At 48.9% G+C, this 22,978-nt stretch overlaps 1 protein-coding gene across 3 annotated transcripts in view; it reads right to left on the bottom strand.

Moving 5' to 3' along the window:
• The window catches only part of RGL1 (ral guanine nucleotide dissociation stimulator like 1), a 215,887-nt gene that overhangs the window by 27,653 nt on the left and 165,256 nt on the right, over window positions 1-22,978 (bottom strand). For all 3 annotated transcript variants that reach the window (XM_045838522.1, XM_045838523.1, XM_045838524.1), the window contains 5 exons: window positions 14,903-15,087; window positions 11,780-11,904; window positions 10,079-10,294; window positions 5,941-6,044; window positions 2,948-3,032 (listed from right to left, as the gene is read on the bottom strand). In XM_045838522.1, the coding sequence (XP_045694478.1) occupies window positions 2,948-3,032; window positions 5,941-6,044; window positions 10,079-10,294; window positions 11,780-11,904; window positions 14,903-15,087 (715 nt within the window). The remainder of the gene's footprint in view (window positions 1-2,947; window positions 3,033-5,940; window positions 6,045-10,078; window positions 10,295-11,779; window positions 11,905-14,902; window positions 15,088-22,978) is intronic.

Below are 22,978 nucleotides of genomic sequence, written 5' to 3'. Positions count from 1 at the left end.
CAGAAGCTAATGGTAATTATCTGAATAGGTCTTCCCAGTCTCCTGCTCCCGCTCTGACCTTAGTGTGCTTGGAGGTTCACGGAACAATAACACATCTGTACCAGAGCCAAATTCCTGGGCCTTCCTAGAAGCTGTCCGAATCAATTTAACCCGGAAGAATTCTCACCAGGAGTCCCAGGGACCAAGGAAATATAGTGGGGTTCTGCTTCCCTGTTGTTTTGAAATTTGTGGATTCCATAATGCACCTGCTTAGAATGATCTAAGTTCCAGAAATCAGATAGAGGTAACCAGTTTAAGATAATCTTTAAGAAAAATAAAAACAATTTTCCAACAAGAGGAAAACTATAGATTCTTGCCAACCATTATGTTCCCTCAGTCATAATATGACAGAGTTGGCTCATTACACCTACCCAGAAGCAGGAGAGAAGAGAGACCATTTAAGACTAAGATTATCCAAAAACAAAACGACTCCGATATCCAACCATAAACCAGACAAATCTAGGAGTGGCGCATTAGACACAGAGGCCAGCAGCTTTGCAGGGGTTCTCCTGAGAACCTGATTACCTTGATTCCGCTTTTTTACAATTGTGCTGAGAATCAACACCCTGAATTATGTATCTCATGTTAAAGAATGATCAACAAAGATGACCGGAAGGACCCACGTGTCCACACGCACGCCCCCAACATTCCACTATCACTCATGACAATGCACAGGCTCCGTGCATTCCTGGCCAAGTTTTCCATTTCTTTGGGATCTGGGCCATACAGAAGAAATTTAACTTGGAGCCCTGGGGTAAACTACAACTGTTAGGAAAGGTTTATGGGATCTTCAATGCCTGGATATGGCTTTGTTCCTGAGGTTTCAGCCAGACCGTCACCAGGCAGTGAGCTGTGCAGTCTTCAGTTTATCTCCTCTGCAGGGGTGACTCAGACCTGCTGCGACGCGGGCGTGCGGCTCCAGTGAGTCTCGCTTCGTATCGCTGACAGGGAGGCCGCGCAGTCATCTCCTTCCAGCCTGCAGATGGGTCTCCACTTCAAGTCTGCAGACCCCGGGGGGATGTGAGGCAGGGCGCAGGAATGCGGCCTCAGCCGTCACTGGTTAGTGTGTCGTGAAGCGGCCTGGCCAAACCCAGAGTCAGACTTCAGCGCGCACTGCCCTGCTCACGCCGTCTTCTCCGAGAAGGGCTGGCAGCGGGCGCGCTGTTCAAGTCACATGGATTACAAGGCCCGTCCATGCCTGTGGTCGAACACTGTCTCTGAACTGTCCTCGCTGCACACCGGGCACTGCGTTAGGCATTAGGGATGTGCCACTGAGAAAGGCAAACCTGGTCCCTGCCTGGAAGAGGCTTACAGGCCAGTCGAGAGACCTGTGAAATACACAGGCGATCCCAACGGAGCGCAGGGAAGTGCAAGGTCAGAGCGATGACGGGCTTCCTCTGGAGTACATGCGAGGAACCTAATCAGACCAAGGGTACCCAGGAAGGTTTCCTACACGGAAGGACAGTCTACAGGGAAGCACGAAGGATGAGCAGGACTTAGAAGGAGAACAGTTAGGGAGACTGGAACAGATGCCCTTAGAGGAAGCACTAATCTAACGGTTACCCACGGGGCGCCTTCTCTGAGTCACCCTCCTCCACTCCAAGTGTCTGCCCTAAGTTTACACACGCAGCTTGTACTCCATTCATTTTCATTTGTTATGCATACTTTGGTTTCACACGTGTGTGGCTTGCCAAATGCTAAAAATAACTTACATTTGCATAGTGCTTTCAAATATTTTATCTTAGTCAATCTTGAAAACTCTTCTCTGAGGTCAGTTGACTAAATGCCATTCTTGTCTCCAATTTACAGAAGAGGAGACGGAGGACAAGGATCCCGTCTTCTGATTGTCCAGTTGAGGCTCCCCCCTGTGGGGGCACATCTCCTGCTATTTTATGAGTGTCCGCTTCTCTCCCTCCCCCACGAGACTGTAATCCCCTTAACGGCAGAAGCTGCCTGCGATATGGTTTTTCCTCCAACGCCTATTACATAACGAATGCTCAATGATATTGGCTGAGCTACTGATGTTCCTTCTCTGTGAAGCTGTGCCTGATCTCCCCTGGCTCCTCCTCCCAAGAGGTCAGAAGAAACACTTCCATGCCTAAGTGATAAAAGCGCAGGTTTTACAGTCTCATCAGGCTGTATCCACATTCTAGCTCCACCACCTACCAGGTATGTGGCCACGGGCACGTTCCTTACCTGAGTCTCAGCTACTTGCAAAATGAGGATAATGAAATCTCCTTTATAGAAATGTCGTGAAGACAGTATCTGCTCGCAGCCTGTTATGTGCACCTTTCACTGCTCTGACTTATTCTCACGCAGTGTCTTTGTCCACCAACTAGACGGGGAACCCCTGAACACAGGATCTACCTCAGCCATCTGCCTATTCCTAGAGGCTGGTCTGACACTTTACACGTGTTCGGTACACAACCAATGTCCAGAGCAGTAACACGAACCACACTACTCCTTTCCTGTAGTTCAGAAGTCAGCACTCATTTGGCGTTCAATAAAGACTGCTGACTGACAGATTGTGCAACTCTGTCCAAATAAAGGATGTGGAATTGCTGGCTCGGCCTCTGTCACCCTAGAAGATGTTTTGCTGAGAAGAAATATTCCAGGGCCCCTCGCCCTCCTCACTACCACCACTCGGTGTTTGCGGAGCAGCTCACTCAAGAGGGACACGCAGCAGTGAGGGTTTCACAATCCGGTTGCGTAACAGTGAGGCCGAGGAGCTGGACCTGGAGTTCCCTCGCCCCCAGCTTCTTAAATCGGGAGGTAAGAAAACAAAACGCCTGCCTTCTGGTCACTTCAGACTTTCTGGTGGGGCTGCAGGAGCCTCCGCAGGCCCCCGTTCCCTTGCATGCATCCGGGGCGGCCAGGAGAGCTAGCCACACCGCCCCCAGGGCCTCACCTTCATCAGTAGCTCCCGGCTGGTCAGGTGGTTGTTATGGTCCGAGAAGATATCTGAAAGCTCTTCAAACATTAGCATCCGGTCTCTGCAAGAGGGATGGAGAAGAGACGAACAGATGAGGAGTTAGGAAAGCGCCACGGCTCCGGCCCAGGTGTCCTCGGCGCCTGTGGCTCTGGATGGTCACCCTGAGCTCAGGGTCAGTGAGCGACACAAGCAGAGGAAACCGATGGCTCTTTTCACGCAGGGTGGCTTTTTCATTTTTAAGGGAACAGGGTCACCTGTGCAAAGAGAGGAGTGTATTTTCTAGCCCTATATTTTCTGACCGTAAAAACAGAGTGTTAAATTGAGGAATTAAGTTGTTCAGTTGGGACATGTTCTCTCCAGCAAATTAAAAAAATATACACACACACAGCCCTGTGAGACCTGAGAAATCTTCCTGGCCAGTCCCCTCATTTCACAGATGAAGATGCCAGGGTCGGGGAACTGCCCAAGTTTCCACGAACAACTGCTGAGCAGTGCAGGTGTGGAACCCAAATTTCCTGAATCAAAAGGCCAGTGTTCCTCCTCTCAGAGTCCGAGCAGAGGGCAAATTCAGGACGGATTCAGGAGTCAGAGGAGGTGGGTTCGAATCCCACGCTTCCACCTGCCGAATGATTCTGGACAAGTTGCTTCTCTTTCCTGAGCTTCAGTTTTCTCATCTGTACAGTAGAAACAGCAACAGTCCCCGGCAGGACTGCCGGGACAGTCGGCGGAGTCACACCCGTAAAAAGCCCACGCTGTCCTTGCTCCTTCTAGTTCACTACATCTCCATGGTTACACACGCCTCCAGGGTTATTGAGGCAAAGAACTAACAGGGCAATATCATTCTACATGCAGCATTTTCATTATCCTGCGAAAACCATTACTAAGAACTTATTTGTTTCAGAACGCGTGTTATATTGCTCACATAATTAAGAAAACCATGAAAGCTATTCATATTTTGGAAAAACTAATTAAGAAATTGACTCCATGACAGCCTAAATAAAGAGAAATAAATAGGTATCTTCTCTGTCCACTGAAAGTTATGAGCATAAAGGGTTACAGGGAAAATGATAACCAAATAAAACATCTCAACCCTGTCACCTGAATTTCACAATGGGAAATATGTAAAGCTGATAAGGAAGGGTCTTCTCTAACGAACTGTGATATTTGGGTAGCATCCGTGCTAAAACATGAACCAACCACACAACTAGGAAACAAACCAGACACCCGTGTTGTGCAGACTGCGCCTTTGCGGTCTGTTTAAAAAGCCAGCTGGAAGAACGGACTTTCCCACATGGTAACCAAGGAGATGAAGATACAAGTCCGCTAGTTTGTTCACTTGTGTTTGAGCCTCAGATTCACTGTGGAAGAACCCTTTGGCTGGCTAAGCGACTTTTCATGCTGTCCTATTTATCAACCCCCAAAGACAGACAGGGTCCCCCTTGACTGCAACCAGAGAAGGCTGCAACCAGGCCAGACTGCAGTTAGCACCTGATCATCCTTCGTTTTTGACGTCACAGTGGGGGAGCAGTGAAGAGGGGAAGGAGCTGGAGTTGGGGGTGCTGGGGATGAGGGCTCTGTACACGTCCAGTTTCCCGCCTATTTCCCCGGGGCCTGTTCTCCAGCAATTCTACAGCACCCCTCTCTTTCACAACGTGTGTGCGCAGAGGACGACCAATCAGCTAATCTTTCACCCAGAGTCATCCTGATTGTTCAGACGAAGAGGAGGAGGAGGAACCCACGTGCAGAGTGGTGGTTAAGAAAACCACATTGGACTTTGAAAAACTTCTCTGCCCATTTTCCTACTGATGGATAACGGTGTCGCAAACAGATTTGAGCTCTGGAGGCCAAGTGGTGGGGGTTTCTGTGGCCCTGGAGCCCCAGGCATGATGATCAACCACTTCAATTTCTCCTCTTCACCCATCAAAGAATTGTGTAATGAAGAGTCTGACTATTCCCAAGTAGACCTTCCTCCGACTGGAATATGAGCTCACCGGCGACCTTGAGTACTCCAGATAGCGCCAGTCCCCGTGGGCTTCGTCAGCCCGGAGCAAACTGATGAGGCTGAGTAGCAGACCTCCTCTCCGGACAGAACCCCCCATTCCACAAAAGCAAGCCTGCCCAGGGAGCCAGCTGGCCTCTGTCCTGTCTGAAACCGACTACACTGCGTACAGCACAGACTGTAAACAGTTTACACATTCTTCCCTGACACAGCCCGACTCCTTGATCAGCTCAAACCCAGGCAGACCTGCTCAGTGTAGCTGGCCTGGTGTGTGGCCAGGACACGTTCCCCAGCCTCTAAATCTGTACTGCTTTCTCACCCACCCTTCCCTCCTTTGCAAAAAGTTCTCTGGTCTACAAGCGAAGCTCTGGAAATGGAGGATAGAGAGAGAGTGAGAGAGGTACTAAAATAATAAGGACATCAAAGCGATAGGTATTCCAAAGCCTGCACCAAGAAATACGAAGAAAAACAACAGGAAGGAACACCTAAAGCTGCTTTTCACCACTGAGATAGCTTTTCATATGCCAAAGCAGAAACTAACTAAATGGATTCTGTTGCACAGCAAGAACTAACGTCTGATCTGCACACAGTATCCCTCATATCCAGGAGGAGCTGAGGGCTTTGGGATGGGGCTGAGAAATAACCAGACACACCAGCCAATGCCTGTAACTTCATCACTCCACAACCTGATCCCTCAAAATCCAGATGATAAGCACATCCTTAAAACGGTCCCTAAAGCCAACGACCTGGGCTTTGGCACACTTTGAGAACGCGAGTGATTTCTGCATAGGCCCTGCCTCCAGCTCATTTGTGATTATGCGTAAAATGCGCCCTGCCTGGAGCACACAGAGGCTTTCAAATATGCCTCCCTAGTTACATAATACGAGCTTTGAAGGTGAGGACCCACACCATTTAGGCAGCAACTCATCGCCCCAGCCAAAGAAAGCAGAGCAGACACTTGGGAACTTACTTTGGGACCGCAGCCCAGGTCTTTTTTAACCGATAGATGGAATTGGACTGCAGCGCCGACACGATGGCCCGCAAGGAGGAAAAATTCTTCAGGATTCTGCATTCCTGTACGGAGGGTGATTAAAACATAAAAGGCATTTAAATATCAATAACACAGTGAGTTGGTCGTTTCCTGTTCCAGAGGTATCACAGCTGCTATGAATTCTTACCACTAAATAGGCAGCTGTATAAATACCGCACATCAAAAAGTGGCCCCTTACTCCCACCCCGGTTCACTGAAACACTTTATAGATTTTGGCACTGCGTGCTTGTTTTGCTCTCCTTTAATATATTTTGTGCGTTGTTGTTACAGTTTTATAGTTTCCAGCTTCCCTAGTAAAAACAGGAATGGAGGTGAGTGCGCAGAGCCGTGCTAGAGAAAGCAAACGTTCTTCTGCTGAAAGCGCACAGATGCCCGAAAAACACACATGAAAAGCCACCGCATCCCTTAGACCCACAAAGCGAGCGGGGCAGCAGCCTCTGAGGTCAGATGGTATCGGGCATCTCATGGCCAACCCAGAGAGGTGTACATAACTTGGCAATAAAAATTCACCACAACGTGAACTTTGGCTTTTATGTTCTTAGCCAGGAGGGAATATTTTTATACACATTCATTTAGTCTCAAATTGGCTTGTGCCACAAACATAAACATGCAAAAACACCTTGGTACTTCAGTGTTTCCAAAATAACTTGCGCTTTTAAAATCTAATTCGTTCTTGGCAACGTCTTAAAACAAAATAGGAGGAGAACAGGAAGCATTCTGGACGTCACTTTGTGGGGAAGGGGAAAGGCTCCCTGACTCTGAAACTTAAGTGACCACAGGGAGTCGGCGGCCTCCGCAGGCGGTGGCCCTGGAGGCCAAGGCCTGCTGAACGAATGGCAGGGGGAGCAGAGCAGTCGGGGGGAGGGTCTCACGCCCCCCTAGTGTGGGGAAGGAGGCAACACGGGGAGAGTGGGCTACGCCTTCTGTCAAAGGAGACGCTTCATATGCAGGCATGCGGGAATGGGATCCAGCCACTGTTCACCATTAAGCGCGCTGCGCGAGCAGGGGGTTGGCTTTGTGCAGAACAGCTGGGGAGCCGAGGTCCCAGAGTGGCTGGGCACAAACGCACATTGCTTAAAAGACCGTTTCACAAAGTGATGCTAATCCTGAATATATGAAGGAAAAGCAGCATTCTCTAATTTAGCATGCCGAATTCTGACCACTTAAAACTATGCCAAACAAACCCTCAAATATTTTCTTTAGAGTAAATGCCAAAGTACTTCACAAAAGTCATGCCCATTCTTTTTAAATGTCTGCATGCCTTCCCCTTACTTAGAGAGAGAGAGAGAAAGAGAGAGGGAAAGAGAGAGAAAGAAGGAGAGACACAGCTCTGAATCACAGTCGGTCTGGAAACCGAGAGCACGGTTCAACGAAGGTTCAGAATCCAGAATCACGTTCTGAAAATCAGGAAACTTGCAATAAATAAAAGAACGCAGGCACAGATACTGCATGCACATTGTGACAAACATATGGAACGCATTATGCAGAAAGAGGCTGAGGCCAAGGGTTTCAAGGAGCAGAACAGGCATCCAGCCTCGTTGCTAGAAAAGGAGGGCTCCTTCCAGGAGATAAGATACAAAAGGAAAAATGCGGCGGTGGGGCCAGTCCAAGCGATGTGGTCATATTTGGTCAGAAATTTTTTCTGTGTGTAAGATGATCAGTTTTCAAACATCCTCTCAATAAAAGTTGACTATGATCCTAATGCCAGAAAAGTGCAGTCGCTCTCGGCAGGCAGCCAGCGACGAGCCTAAGTCAGCGACGCGACTCCGCCGGGCGCAGGTGCTCGGCAGGAGGGAGCCGCTGCGTCGCGGCTCTCCATCCCAGGTCCCGCAGCACCTACGCACGCACGACGGCGTCTGGAATACACTTCCAACTGTTCGACTCACATAGCTTATTGTCACAGCAACGTGCAGTTTGTATTTAACTCTAGACCGAAAGGCACTGGATGAGCCACATTCTCATACATGCAGATGCTATATTCTTGCTACAGATTTTCTCAGCAGTTGAGTGGATCCGAGATACACAGACTGTTTTCTTCTGAGACACAGAGAAGACTGCAAATGATACTGCATTAATGGCAAAAAGTGTTCTCTTATCGTCCGAGGAAGACCAGAACAGTCTCATGCTCTCTGTCACACTCCGTCAGAACCTCTTTTTGTAGCTCTTGTTGAGAAATAAGCTCAACCCAGAAACGGAAAAATCAACAGTGCATGAGGTAGTCTTTGTTTCTTACCTTTTTCATGCACTAAAAAGTCTGTGGTAACCTAAAAACTCGAAAAAAGGCGAATTCTGTGGTACAATTATGGCCTTGTTCTTTAATTCAAGACTACTTAAAAGAATGTGAAAAAAGAGAAGGAATGTGAAATGTAAGCATTATGCCCCACAGATGGGGCTTAATGACATATACCTATATGATGAGATTTTAAAAATGTGTTTCTGTTGAAGGGTCAGCCCAGAACATGGGTTAATGAGATATTTACAGGGGTGGGGACCCAAGAAAATGGAATTATTTTTGGGAGGGCATGCCCCTTGTAGTACAGGCTTTCCCCTCTAAGTGAGTGTTCTAGGAACCCGTCTGTATCAGTGTACCAGCAGGCATTGTTGTGAGAGGCTGCATTTGGCCTCAGTGAATTTTTTTTGAAGACTCTTTCAATGCGTTTGCCAATTTCATGCTGGGTGGTTTACGAGCTCACCTGCCCCCCTCATGCTGAGTGTTCAGAAGTTTTTGACCAAAAATCGGCATGACCCCCATGCCCCACCCTTCCTATTCACCCAACCTCACACCAAGTGACTTTTTTTGTTTCCCTGGATGAGAAAAGTCCTCCAAGGGAAATGTTTTGCTGATGTGGAAGAGGTGAAACAACAGCAGAAGCACTAAAAGGCATCCAAATCGGTAAGTTCAAAAACGGTTTTGAGCGGTGGAAAAACCATCTCGATAGGCCTATTGCATCAAACGGAGAGAACCTGGCAGGTGACTGAGGTTCAAACATGTAAGAATAAGTACACAGTTTCTTATAAACATAGTCCAGTTTGTTGGGGTCCCCCTTGTGCATAATAATTATTTTTCAAAATTGTTAATTATATAGCTTTGGCTGATACAAGTTCTTCTACCTAGAAAACAAAATCTTCCCCAGTCTTTAAATACCAAGAGTTGTATCTATTGTTCAAGTTGAATGCAAATGTCACCCTATCCACAAGCCTTCCTCGGCCAGCGGCCAGCGTGGGCAGAGGGATTTCCCCTCCCTCCCACCCTGCAGCGTGGGGCTCCCCCGGCCGGACTCCTCTGCCCCTGGGGCTGAGACAGCTCCTGGACATCTGAGCTTCCTTGTTTGCCTACAGGCTCCTGTGAGACCAAGTTCATTGTGCTCATCCTGTCTAGGTAACCAAAATACATAAAAATGCACCTTACACACTTTTAGAAGTTCACAGAATATTTGGTGACCACTGACTCAACACTGTCCACCTTTCTCGGTGATGAAGTAAGGCCAAGATAAGGTCATATGGCACACAGGCTGCTGACCCAGGGCGCCAGACCGACTCGCAGCAAAATGTAATGTGGGCCGAGGAACAGACTCTGCCCCTCCCGCTGCAGATGGAAGACTCTCAGAGAAGCACCGGGTTAATGTGCAATCTCCGTGTCTCAGTCCTTAAGAAACAAAGATTCGGGGTTCTGAGAAGGTACCGGCCCCGCGGGGAAGCGCAGTCTGTCCGACACTGCGGCCGCCAGTGTGTGTTTACTGAACGCAGGGTGGAACTGACAGCGCGATTACCAGGAAATTGCCGACAGGCTGTCTCAACCTGGAGAAGCAGCCGCGTGGGGCTCCGGGGCAAACAGAAGCAAGCAAGGAAAAACAGGGTAGAGAGGAAAGATAAATCACCTCCCAATTAAAGAAAGGCGACTTGCTTACTTCAGCAATAACAATGAACAAAACCCGATGGGCCCTCGTACGCAGTCTTTCCATGGCCTTTCAACCAAACAGAGACGATTTGAACACAGGGAGGAAGGAGCCTCTGACATCTACTAAACACAAAGAATGCTTTTTGAAAAGACAATTACGTGAGCAATGTTAATCCACTTCTCGATGATTCTGGCTCTCTGCTGGGTCTTGAGCTCTTTGCCCCCCAGGATGGTGCTGACGACGCATTTGGTGAGGGTATTGAACTGGGAGATGGTGGCACGGATGGTGGGAGCCAAGTGCTTGTTCTCCTTCTTGTCCCTCTGAGACCAAATGCAGCCCAGGCAGTGGTGAGGCACGACTTTCTTGAAGAGTTGCTAGAACAAAAGAGGAATTCACTTTAGGGGCAACGCAGACATGGCCCGTGGCAAAGCGCGTCATCTGGGTCATCTGTGCATCGCTATTTTTTTTTTGAGTGGACAAAATAATCCTTTTCTACTTGATTTGCCTCATGGTGTTCATTTCAATAGACAAAAGTAAGTAATTAATAAATGAACTGATCAGAAAAGCCCACATGTTCTTTCTAAACGTGCTCAGCTGAAGAAATGAAACACAATGACCAAAAAAAAAAAATTAAAGCCCCAAAACACTTTGACTTTTCTGTCTCAAGGAAAGCCAAGTAAAAATCTATGCTATCAAATTTAAAAGTGATTAAGATTATTTTTGACCTCTCGCTTTATAAGTTATATAAATCTCTAATCACTCTATTGTACACTGAAACTACTATAATATCGCATGTCAACTGGAACTGGAAAACATTAAAGATTATTTTGACCTCAAAATTGTGCCCACGGTGCTTTCTGGGCGCTCCTGAGCATGAATGGTCTATGATACATATGAACACTCAATGACCACCTGAAAAGTGACCCACTGAAGCACAATACATGCGACATTCATCAGTGTCACCATCTCACATTATTTAAAATGAAGAAGGTAAGAAGCATATGAAAGAAAAAGTTACGCAACCTAAAAGTCATACATAACCAATGACATTTCTCATCTTTCTCTTATGCTGTCACGTGGAACAACCACAAATTTGCTGAACAAATCAGATTCTCATTTGCACAACAATTCACGCTATTTAAGAGTTTCTATAAAAAAGAGGGAGCACCAGGATTACTTTACGTTGGCATCTGTTGTACCTCTGAGCGTTTAATTGCCTGCTCACCAGATGGAAACTCTGCCACTTTTCACGCTGCTTTCTCCAAAGTGGTAAGTGCAGAGGAGCCCAAACTATCGTGATAATTCACAATGGTCCTTTTCTCTTTAACTGGCATTTACCAGCTGAGATCGAGCTACGAAACGTGGCTGACGTAATCAAATATGTACAGCTAAAAAAACACTCAAACTTCAAAGGTACAAGAAGCACGTGTGGAAGTGAGCTGCCAGATACAGTCACATGTGGGTCTGGTGAATTTACTTCAGCCTAACTTATACTTTGACCTTTGTGCAGTTCCCCCAAGTAAACAGTTCAGATCTTGAAATATTTATGAGTTTAAAGGGGGAGAAATATCCATGGGACGGGGTAGATTTTGTTTCACCGGGATTAAAATTCTCATTCCACTCTGTGCACTGAGCCAAGGAAAAAGCACCTTCGCCCTGACTTGCGACAAGAGCTTAGGCCTGAATTATTCAGGTGATTGATTCAAGTCGCAGCTTCGCTCTGCATTTACAGGCATGGCCTCTCTCAAGGATTTGAGAAGGCTTAAGTCACATGACCCCTGCCCTCCCCGGGGCCACCAGTACTGTCACCCCCCAGGCTGCGAGCAGAAGCACGTCTGAGGCACAAAGAGAAGACGCACTGCATCCATGTAGGTCAGCTGCTCTGCCACGAGGTCCTCTGAGAAGCACGTGAACTCTGCAGACCCTCCGGCCTCCGGCTCCTCTTCCTCTTCCAGGCGGCAGGGCGTGGTGCTGGGGAACCCATCTGTGGATGGAGGGACAAAAGTCAGTCGTTTGGGGGGCCACTGTGTATGACCCTGCCTATGCAGTCCAACTGACCTTCTTTCTTTCAGGAAGGAAAGGGCAAACCCTTCAGAAAACCCACAGGGAGAGAGGAGCAAGCAGAATGAATCTGAGCGGAATGTGGGTTTTCACAAGCTCTTCCTGCTCGTCCTGTGACAGACCCTGGTCCCTAGGCCAAGGACAGGGCCAGGTGAGGCAAAGTCTGGGGAGAAGCAAAGCTGGGCTACATGCTGGGGGTTACCCTCATCTCGGGCTCCCTCAAACGCTCTGGTCAGCTCAAGGACTAACCCAACTACTTCCTGAACCCCAAACAGGCAGTTCTTAATTACTGGGCCATGTACAACCAGAAGCCTAGAAGGGCCAAATGCGAAGGCAGGCCAGGCTCCGGGGAGTAAAACGGGCCAGTGTGGCGTCAGACATGCTGATGGAAGTCCTTGGAAACCTCAAAAAGTCCTTGGGATTCTCAAAATGCTTGGAATAGCTTTCAGCTTCCACCTGAATTGAAATAGGCATGAAACGGGACAATCTCAACTAAATTCCCCTCCAGCCTTATTACAGAGAAGATCACCGATGAGCAAGTGACACAGGGCACAGGCGGAGGGAGCGGGTCACGGGCCCCGCACTCCCCACCCCAGACTCCAGATCCGAAGCGGGAGGACTCAGCACGGGCCTCCAGGCTGCAGGCTGTACGCGGAAAGACCAGCGTGCGGGCGTGCGCATGACTCCCCGGCCTCCCTTCCCTGGAACCTTCCCCGGTTCCCGGGTGGTCTCCCAGGCTCGTCCCCGGCACACTCCTTGCTCTCCTCTCTGTTCAGACTGTTGGCACAGAAAAACACCTGGCTCTATTCCGTTCCATCTTAGCAGAAATTTCAATGTGTCACGACTCCCCCGAATGTTTACAACTTAAGGCTTTTCTCTCTTTCTTGTAGAATAAAAGACATCTAGGCACCATGGATCACGTTGGAGTGGCCTGTTCTTAGTCTTCTAGGGGGAGGAGGGTGTCAAGAATGGACCCTACATCACTTGCCCTACTAGGGTGCCACACAAGCACTCGCCACCTCTGGTGGCAGGTGTGTGGTTGGAGGCTGGCCCCTCCTCAAGGAGCCGAAAGCACTGCCGTGACTGGGGCGGGTTGTGACTTGAGAAGGCAGGAGGGGGTCGCTGCCTACTCCAGAGTCTGGGACCCAAACAGGCCGAGAAAGCTGAGACCCCATGACTCCACCGCTGCTCCTCCACACGACCTTGGTACGCTCTCACTCCACGGAGGAATGAGACCTTGAAATCCCGAGCAAAGGTTCAGAACGGGCTTCTCGACCTTCTTGCTAGCGACTCCATAAATCTGCCTCCATCCCTCTGCAATGCAGAGCCGGCCCACTTCAGCCTAAGGGTGTAGGGCCGGGCTCACCTCCTTGTTCATTCCACACTCCTACAGCCACCTGAGAGGGGCCCTGGCTGCTGCTGTGAGAGATTACGTGCTCCCGTCTCTCTGGGGCCTAGCCCCCTGTTTTTGCTTTCCACTCTCTTCCAGAGGCACGTAGGCAAAAAGCTGAAGCACATTTCACTTGTGAAAAACAAACAGGAGACATGGTTGCTTTTGCCGGCATGAAACGGGGTGAAAAAAGGCATGGGAACCAAGCTCCTAAAACTCCTTTTCAGTTAATCATCAGAGTTTCGAGCTTTCTTGATAAAAATTTTTCCAAACTTAGAAAACCTTCATTCTTGGGGACTGCCTGCACGGCTGTCCAAAGTCAGGGGCCCTCCCCGGCCCCTCTCCCGCCTGCCAAGTGAGCTCTGCCCTCGGTCCCCGGGCAGGGACAATGAACCACTGGTCCCACCGGTTCCCCAATTAGGCCGGGAGCCAGGGCAGCCCCAGGGGAGTGCTGGGCTCTCGCGCAGCGCTTCCCACTCCAGCACAAAGGCGGCGGGGGGCCCGGAGGGAGCCGAGGCCGGCCCCTGGAGGGGAGCCCTGGTGATCGAACATTCCCGGCAGATGAAGTCATCAGAGATACGGGCACTTGGCAGGCAGCTTCCGATGATGCAACTGCATTTCCCCTCTCCGGTCCCCCGGAGCATAAAAAATGCAACAGGTACTGTTTAGAATTTAAGGTTATTTTCTCTGGCACTCAGGCGGCTTCCCTTATCGGCGCGGAGGAACCGTTTCCGGCGCCCCACTGAGGAAATCGGGCGTCACTTCAGGGAAATGCCTGTCAGGGGCTCCAAGTGGGTCAGCTGCCATGGCAACCAGCGCCCAGCACGCCAGCGGGGGAGGAAAACACCACGCTGAAAGCCCGTCCTGACCGCTTTCTGCCTGTCTTCAAAGCCCTCCGCAACCTGGCGGCTCTTCCTTTGTCCCTGAAATGAGGCAGTCAATTCCTCAAGTAGGAAAAAACAACCGCAGAAACTTCCTCTGGTGAGGCCATTAGAGACTGGAAGTGACCGGCAGCCTGCCCTGGCAGGGGGCAGATTAAGTAGCCGAGGGAGAAACGCCTCCTCCCAGCTCCCCTGAGGGCAGGAGCGGGCTGGGGGTGGCTCCTTGCCTGCCGAATGGTGGTGGCTGTTTGTGATGAGTTTCCCTGTGATGGAAGGGGGTGCCATCAGGCAGACACTCAGAGCAAATTCAGGTTCACAAGGACAGATAACAGGTCATCCTCTCACGGTATTAGAGGAAGCCCTAGAAAACTTCTTTGCTTCTCTCAGTCCCAGTTCCCTCACAGGTGAAAGGAGGGAGCTGGGCTAGGTGGTCTTGAAAAGCCCCTCTGCTCCAAAACTTCAGGGCCCTGTAATCAGCTGTCGAATAACCCTGAGAACTCCACACCCACCACCACCTCCCCCGAGGCTTGGCCTTCAGAGGGAAGCCAAGCGCCCCCGTCTGTCACTCCAGTGTGGGGAGAACACGTCCTCCACAGGGCGGTTACAGGATCAGAGTCTAGCTTCTCTCCTGCGATCGAACAGGCACTCACTGTCAGTTTCCACTTCTTGCTTCTGGAACTGCTCGAGGAGATTCTGTGCTCTCCTCTCTGGGTCAGAGCCGGGCATCATCTGTTTGAGATAATCCAGCAGTTTCTGTAAGCACGGGAAGTGAGGGGGCTCTCGGAAGTCCTCTGCGCATTGGTCCAGCCAGGCCCTGAGGATGGAGGCGATCGCGCTGAAAGAGAGAGAGGCAGAGAGTCACTGCACCCCTCTGGCCGAGGGACCGAGGACGAGCCTGGGCACCCAGGGCCTCGCCTGGGCACAGCCCAGACCCAGGCGGGCAGGTGGTCAGCAGAGAATTCACCTAAAAGTTCCTGGCAACGTTCATGGAACTAAGGCACTTGAAAACAAGCTGACTACATTTTATTATTTTAAGCGGTGGTTGAGGACCGGGGAAAGACTGATAATTTTTTTTTAAAAAAAAGGACTCTAATCTTTGGAGAAATCCATATGGGACAGAAAAAGACGTGCAGAAGGAGATTTAGTGAGTCTCGAAGCAACTTCAAAGCAGCCTGCGCACAGGGAAGCCGCCTCCAATTCTGGACTCGCTCCAATCGGAGACCACAAAACCTATGCTCCTAGCATTTCAGGGCTTAACTGCCTGGAAATCCCGCTGATGAAAGGAAGTGCCTAGGTCTGGAAAAGATAAATGCACACACTGAATTTACAAAAATCACCAGGGCTTCAACGTAAGAACCAAGTATGTCCTCACAAAATTATCCTTTTGCTCCTCTTATTACAGGAGAAGCAGGCGTTTCACGTGGGAGAAGTGGTGCGAGCAGAGAAGTTCGGTTTCGAAAGGCAAAGGGGGACAACTCGGGACGCGGAGCCACTGTGAAGGTGACTGGGGCAAAACAAGGTCCAGGACACAGAGACAGGGGTCGCTGTGTGGTCCCAACTCTCTCGGGACGTGGTACTTAGAACGTGCGCGTGGGACGCCGTGTCCAGGTGGGGGGCGGCCCCTCGCTCGGTGGGAGAGACAAACAGCTGGCTGGCACAAAGGGTAACGAGTTTCGAGTGCTTCGCAGTCAGAGAAGACTCCCCAGCCGAGCCCGGCCCACGCTGGGCTGTGGCCCATGGAGAGCGCAGCTCCTGGCCTCAGTAACTAACCCCCAGCACCCGAGAGCCACGCACGCTCACTGATGACAGGCGGCCGGAGAAGACGGCAGGAACTGTAAATTAGCCAGGGCACGTTTTATTGACAGAGAGATGATGCTTCGTTGCAGCTAAGGACCTATGTGGACAAAATTTTTCAGCTGAAAAAAAATTTTTTAATTATTATCTAATTATACTTCAAACAAATTGCTTATTTTAATGAACAAACCTTAAAGAGGCTAAAAGGTACTACCACCCACATGTGTGGAACTGTAGGCTGGGCTCCCACAGGTGCCTCTGAACTTCCCGTGTCCCAATTTCATGCTGTTACGGTCAAGGTCTGAACACGACAGACGCCAATTTAATGCTTCATTTTTGGAATTGAAATCCAAACAGAAGAAACATAAATTTGCTCACTGTTTTCATTGGAATGGATACTGTTGTTTCACTAAGGTGAACACGAAGGCATTTGGAACTACACTATTCACATATCAGTATCACAATAGGTAGCATAAAACCATCAAGTAAAAGTTGGCATTTCAAACCATAGAAGCAACTCAATATTCTCCAAATTCTAGTCTGGATTAAATAAAAAGATAAACAAAAGTTTCATTCCTTTCCAGAGTGCTAGAAGAAATTAATCTTGGCTCTGGGATTAATTGAAAACACGAGGAAGATGAAATTCAAGAACCTCTAGTCGGCGAACTGTCAATATTCGACTCACTGGTTATGTCGTCTGTTGTGTATGTATTGGTGTTTCTGTCCCCTCAGATTCACATGTTGGAGCCCTAACACCCAAACTGATGGTCTTCTACTTTTTGAGAGCCCACACATAGCACTGATTATTTCCCCTCTCCTCACAAAAACCAAACATCGGAAATTAAAAAAGAAAACAATGAAGAGGCATTCTAATATTTCATTTTTGTAAGGAATGTTCTCTATGAATTTCCCTCATTCCTGACGAGCAGTGAGCCTAGAGCCGTGGCAGGCACACAGGTGGGGTGATGGCGTAGAACCAAGAAAACTTCGAGTTCTCGCCCATCGTGTTGACTCTCATAGAACAGCCCTGCTCTTCTCGAAAAACGGATGAATTAAGTTAAGTAGTACTACTAACTCAGCTAATATTCCTTAACATTTCAGTGAGAGCATACTCTTCCGATGACGCTGTTGGAAATACAGGTGAGGAGGGATAATAATCCACGCCACGCGATAAAAATCACCAGCATCCACCTGAGAAAGAGCCGGGCAACCCAGTGATCCTGGTGACCCCTCAGAGCTTCGTAAGTGACCAGGAAACCCAGGCAGACATCAGAGTCGCAGGTAAAGAGACGTATAAACTAAATTAATATATCTCGTACTCCTTGACCCCCATGTTATTTTTAAGATTATAAAACTGATCATTTATTGACAAAGGTAGATACTACAAATGTGTAAACTGAAACAGTGAAGTATCTACTCCCCCTTCTTATAACTCCATTCCCGTGAACTTCGGTTAATAGTCTGGAGTACACTCTCCCAGACTTTTCTATGGAGATACGTACACACACACACACATATTTAAATAGAATATGGATATACAACCCAACAGGGCTCCCCCACACCGAACAGCACGTACAGTCACCTTTCTACTCTCTACCTCTAGACCTGTCCGTCTCTCAGGGCTAGACGGCGTCACCACACGGACGCACCGTGATCAATATAAGCATTCTTCCGCTGGTGTGCAAGTATCGAAGCTGTTTTTCGGTCCTCACCATTACAAACAACTGCGAAACATGTATCCCTGTTTGCATCTCTGGGCACCTGTGTGTTTCTACGGGGCGCATTATAAAGAACGGAACTCCTGGAAAGCCGCAGCCTCAGAGGTCTGCTTTGTAGAGGAACCTACTTAGTTCCGACTGGGCGGAAGTGCAAAATGTGTCCCCCTCATCTCCTGTTTGAAACCAGCTCTGGTCATCAACTCATTGTACCCTTTGTGACCACACCATTCCCTCAGCTGAGCCTGAAGTCACTGCAAACCCAGACACTGAATGAGCTAGAACAAGCATTTTCACACAGGAGAAAAATGAAGGGGAAGGAGGAAGAAGAAAGAAGAGAAGGGAAAGACGTGCCCGGTCGGCACGACACAGCGCAAAGCAGAGCCCTGCCCTCCCATCGGCAGAGTGTTTTTCAGGATGCCCGGCGGGGGGAGGGGGAGGGGGAAGCTTTCTGGAAAGTCCCGGACAAGGGCCCAAAGCTCACAGTAGCTTCGTGTCTGCCGGTCCTGGGAAGAAACCTTCCATTCTTGATAGACTAAGAAGCAGATGAAATGTGAACTTGTAAGATTTCAGAAAAGGAGAGCGACATCACACAGTTGTGAGAGAAACCACAGGGCTACTGGCCAATGGCTTCTTCATCTCACCCTCTCGGTTCGGTTCCAAGATCCAACACACACACGACCCAGATCTGGTTAGTTGGGGGGATGCAAGGAGCTTGACCACGGAAGGGAAATCCTGGGTTTGAGCCACAAACTTAGAGGCAAGGTGTGGCTGTTAAACCAGAGAGGCACCCGGCTCTGCATGGGAACAGAACGGAGCCTGGAGAAGCAAGGCCAACCCCCACCCTAGCGGAGCCCCTGTGAGCGAAGGGAACTGGACAGGCCCCTCAACTCCATGATCCGGAGCGGAGACTCAGTAACACCTGCCTCATCCACCTGGCACGGACCCGGTGTGATTTCCAATTACACAGTTATCAACAAGGACATTTGGAGGTCATCCAGAGAGAAAGCGGTCTTCAAACTACTTGCCATAAGCCACACAAGGAAGGGACTGAAAAAAGGTTAAAATAACTCAGTGAAAACCAACCAGCACTCACAGACATGAACCCAAAGAATCTGCCACCTCTCCTGGAAAGAAGGATGCAGACCACCTACCCTGCTACCACCCCTGCAGGCCCGATGGAGAGTGCCACCACCCTGCCCCCACCACACCCGTCCCCAGGCATCCTGCATAGGACAAATCAACTCAGAGACATCAAACTACAGTACAAACTGCAGGACGTGATTCTTCAGTGACTTGTGAAGACTGAAGAAGTAATTTCTGAAACCAAGCGGGAAGATTAAGACTGTGACGTAGCCTCCACTCGGGAAGGGGACAAGCCAGCACACGACCTCCTCTTCCGAAGCGCACGCTGGTGGCTCACAGAACAACGCCTCTGTCCCCAGGGGAGGCGGACATCTGAGTGAGCGCGTTGGGTGTGTGGCCAGGGGCAGGCAGGGGGCCAAACTCCACAGCAGAGGGACAACCAGAGCTGCTCTTTCTACCTCCCACATTCTTGGCAACGAGCAAAGCTTTGGAGTACGTGAGCCTTCCCCATCCTACGGCAGGTTTACGTGGGGGAAGGAAGACGTGCCAGACGCCGACCTGTGGAACTGGCTGAGATGCTTCCTTCCAAGAAAACAGATCTCTGGGGGGGCGGGGGGGGGCGGGGGGTTAACTCACTGATTAAACTGATACTTCCCGGGTGCCCTTTATCTTCCCTGTTCACGAAAACTATCTGTGTGGTGTCTGTCACGACAGGAGAGTCTAGGGACCCCTAGAAGGATTCACCTGCGGAAAGACCTAGTCTAGTCCGGGCTTCAGCGAGCGCTTCCCCGAGGGAAGAATGCTAAAGCTGAGACGTGAAGGGTAAGGAAGAGTCAGCAGGGTGAAGACTGGGACAAGGGCCAAGCCAAGGCCCTGAGGTGAGAGAGAGCGAAACACTCCGAAGGGACAGAGGGACCTGTGTAAAGAACAGAGAAAGAGGGCAAGTATGCATCACGGTGAGATTTGTTACAGTTATTTGATGTCCTAGCCAAGCAGAAATCGTACTGAGTGGTACCTGGTTGGAAATAATAGGTAGATGACTTAGCCGAGAGGTAGAAGAAAACAGCGCAAACGTTTAGCCATGCCCGGGACCTTCAGCGTGGGGCAGGGGAGCTGAGGTGTGCACTGAGGCTGCTGTTATGCTCAGACCACAGGCTTTTAATGCAGAGATTTTTTAGGTAAATGGATTAAATCATCAAAAATCCCATGGGTAGTAAAGTACTCTAGAATTGATAAAATGTTTAACTAAAAAAAACTTTAGGTATGAAGTCATCCTTCCCATAGTTTGTATGTAACCTCCAAGGCAGGAAGGGGAATTAGGGAGTAAAAGATAGAAAATTGCACTGCAACAACAATTAAAAAATTAAAAATTTAAAAAACGGGAAAAAAAGAAGTAGGATTACAAAAGGAATCGCTCTGTCCATTCAGAGCTCTTTTCCCACCCCTGACATCTACTGAAGACAATAATTTGTTGTTACTCGATCATACATATATATATATGTATTTTTTAATTGCTGTCTGTGAGACTAGGACTAAAGTCAAAAGGAACTACACACAGGCTCCACAATAGAGTTGATAAAAGCTGTGTCCTACTGTGTAGTTAACAATTCCGACGCTGCTATGCATTTAGCCTGGAACTAAACAACTCAATAAATGAATGGCAGGTGGGAGAGGCCAGTTTTCTCACTGTTGGGGAGCGGAATTTACAAATAGGCCAGGGGAGGAGGCTAGAATGATCCCTATAGTAATGGATTAGAGTTGGAGACATCCCTAAGAACTCATGGTTAACACAATATAGACCCTGATGATTATACACAGAAATACTTGTAACATATGCATTTACGTTAGATGTATGCACATATATTTCCGAGCCGTGTCAGCTGGGGGGGGGGTGCGAAAGTGAGTGGCACCTGTTAGCGACGAGCACACCTCGTGTGCCCAGATCCTGGCTTCTAATACCAGCCCCTAATGAAAGAACCAGGTCTCCTTGATGAAACGGCTGATTTTAGGCCTGGGGTAAAAAATACACAAGATGAGACTAGAGTATGTTGTAGTGCCATAAAGTATAAAGTACAGGAGGACGAGAGAGAGAGAGAGAGAGAGAGAGAGAGAGAGAGAGAGAGAGAGAGAGAGCGCGAGCAACCCACGGTGACAGGAGCATGTCCAAGTGACACAGGAGTCCACCAAAAGGGCTCCTGACGGCCCCAAAGCGGGAGCAATCTGAGCCACGAAGTAAATCAAGCAGCAACGTATTGGAACAAAAAATGTAAAATAAATACCTGTGAGTCCACACTGGTTTAATAAGTGCCTAAATAAATTAATAAATAGGGTAGATTTCTGCATGCATGGGAGCATGCAGAAGTTTTCCAAATAAATTAGACCCTTCACCCTAAAAGAGGGGAACACAACTCCCCACTCTTTAAAGGTGGGTCGTGCATGGTGGCTTCCTTTCCAACAACGCAGTGTGAAAAGGGAGGAAAAAAGATGTTTTCCATGGAGAAATCTGAAAAAGACCACTTCAGCCAGCAGTCAAGGCCAACATCAGCAGCCATCAACCATGCGGGGATGATCATTTAACATTCTCCCGGAGGAACAGGGGAGCCGGAATACTGGTAAAAAACCACGTGCTACTCAACCAGGCTTTGTTTAGGGGTCACGTCAAAGTAGAACTTGTCTTTGAAACTCTAAAAAACTCATGCCGACAGCACACATGCTTGATACCATGTGATTAGAATGGCGTTTTATCTGATATTCCTCTCAAAGCCTCATAAAGCCCATCTAGTTATGAGAAAAGTATCAGTCCAATTATGAGAAAAATTCTAATAAAGAGGCATCCTATATCATGCCTGACCAGTACTCATCAGAACCATTAAGGTCATCAAACCCGAAAAAGTCTGAGAAACTGTCACAGCCGAGGGAAGTCCAGGGAGACATGACAACTAAATGTCACGTGGTGTCCTGGGTGGGATCCTGGGGCAGAAAGACGCAATTAGGTAAAAGGTAAGGAAGCTGACCCAAGTGTGGACTGCAGTTAATAGTGTATCAACATTGGTTCATTTATTAAAATGAATGAACTACACTAACATTAGAAAAACAGGGGAAACTGGGAGGGAGACATACGGGAACTCTGTACTAGCTGCTCAATTTTTATGTAAATATAAAACTGTTGTTAAAAAAAACTCTTCATTTAAAAAAATGGACGAACAAGAGGATCCAGCCTAAGTCCTTCAGAGCAATATTCTCATTTTTATCAAAGGAAAGAAGTGGAGGCCACAGGGTGTGGAGGTTAAGGCCTGGGCGAAGTCCCAGATCTGTCCCTTGTCCACTGGGCGGCCTCGGACGGACGTGCTCCTTAACCTCGCCACGTCTCAGAGTCCTCACCTGTAACGCAGGACTATCCACACGTAGATGTCGTATGAGACTACTAAAGGATATAATGTACTCACTCACCAACATTGTTTTTCACGGGCCTCGACAACTCTTTATTCCCCAGTTGCGCACAGTCTGAGAAGGCAGTTTTCATGTTACGTACAGGGCTCTCATGAAAACCTCGCAGAGGCTTTCTCTAGTCGTCCCCGTTAGAGTGGACTGTCCGTCGGTGAGGACAGACACTACGGGCACCCAGAACAGGAAGCAGGCTCCCGGGCTGACGGCCTGCCCGATCTGGCCTTCCTTCTTTCTCCACATCCCGCCACCACCTCCTTCCCCAGGAAACAAGCCCAACTTCCACTTCCCTAACAGCTGTTGGGAGGCCTTGCCCGGGCTGTTCATTCAATAATAAAGCCCAGGAAAATAACCTAGAGTAAAGGAAATAAACCCAAAATAAACCCAAAATAAAAGACCTCTGAGTGCTCACAAGCTAAAATATCAGTCACAATAGTGATACTACAACCTAGTTCGCACACGTCTGTCTGCAGACCTATTACTGTGACACAGGCAGATGGGGAAAACATTGAGCATCTGAGATCCCAATGTTCTTTGTGAAATGTTAGGCCTGAGCCCTGGTTGATGTGATTCAGTGGACTGAGCACAGGCCTGGGATCCCAAAAGTCACCAGTTCGATTCCCAGTCTGGGCACGTTCCTGGGCTGTGGGCCAGGTCCCCAGTTGGGGGCGTGTGGGAGACAACCAA

Source organism: Phyllostomus hastatus, unplaced genomic scaffold (assembly GCF_019186645.2).
Source record: "Phyllostomus hastatus isolate PE091 unplaced genomic scaffold, TTU_PhHast_1.1 phas_contig_283, whole genome shotgun sequence".
NCBI classification, from domain to species: domain Eukaryota; kingdom Metazoa; phylum Chordata; class Mammalia; order Chiroptera; family Phyllostomidae; genus Phyllostomus; species Phyllostomus hastatus.
This window is presented reverse-complemented; position numbering and strand designations above follow the sequence as displayed.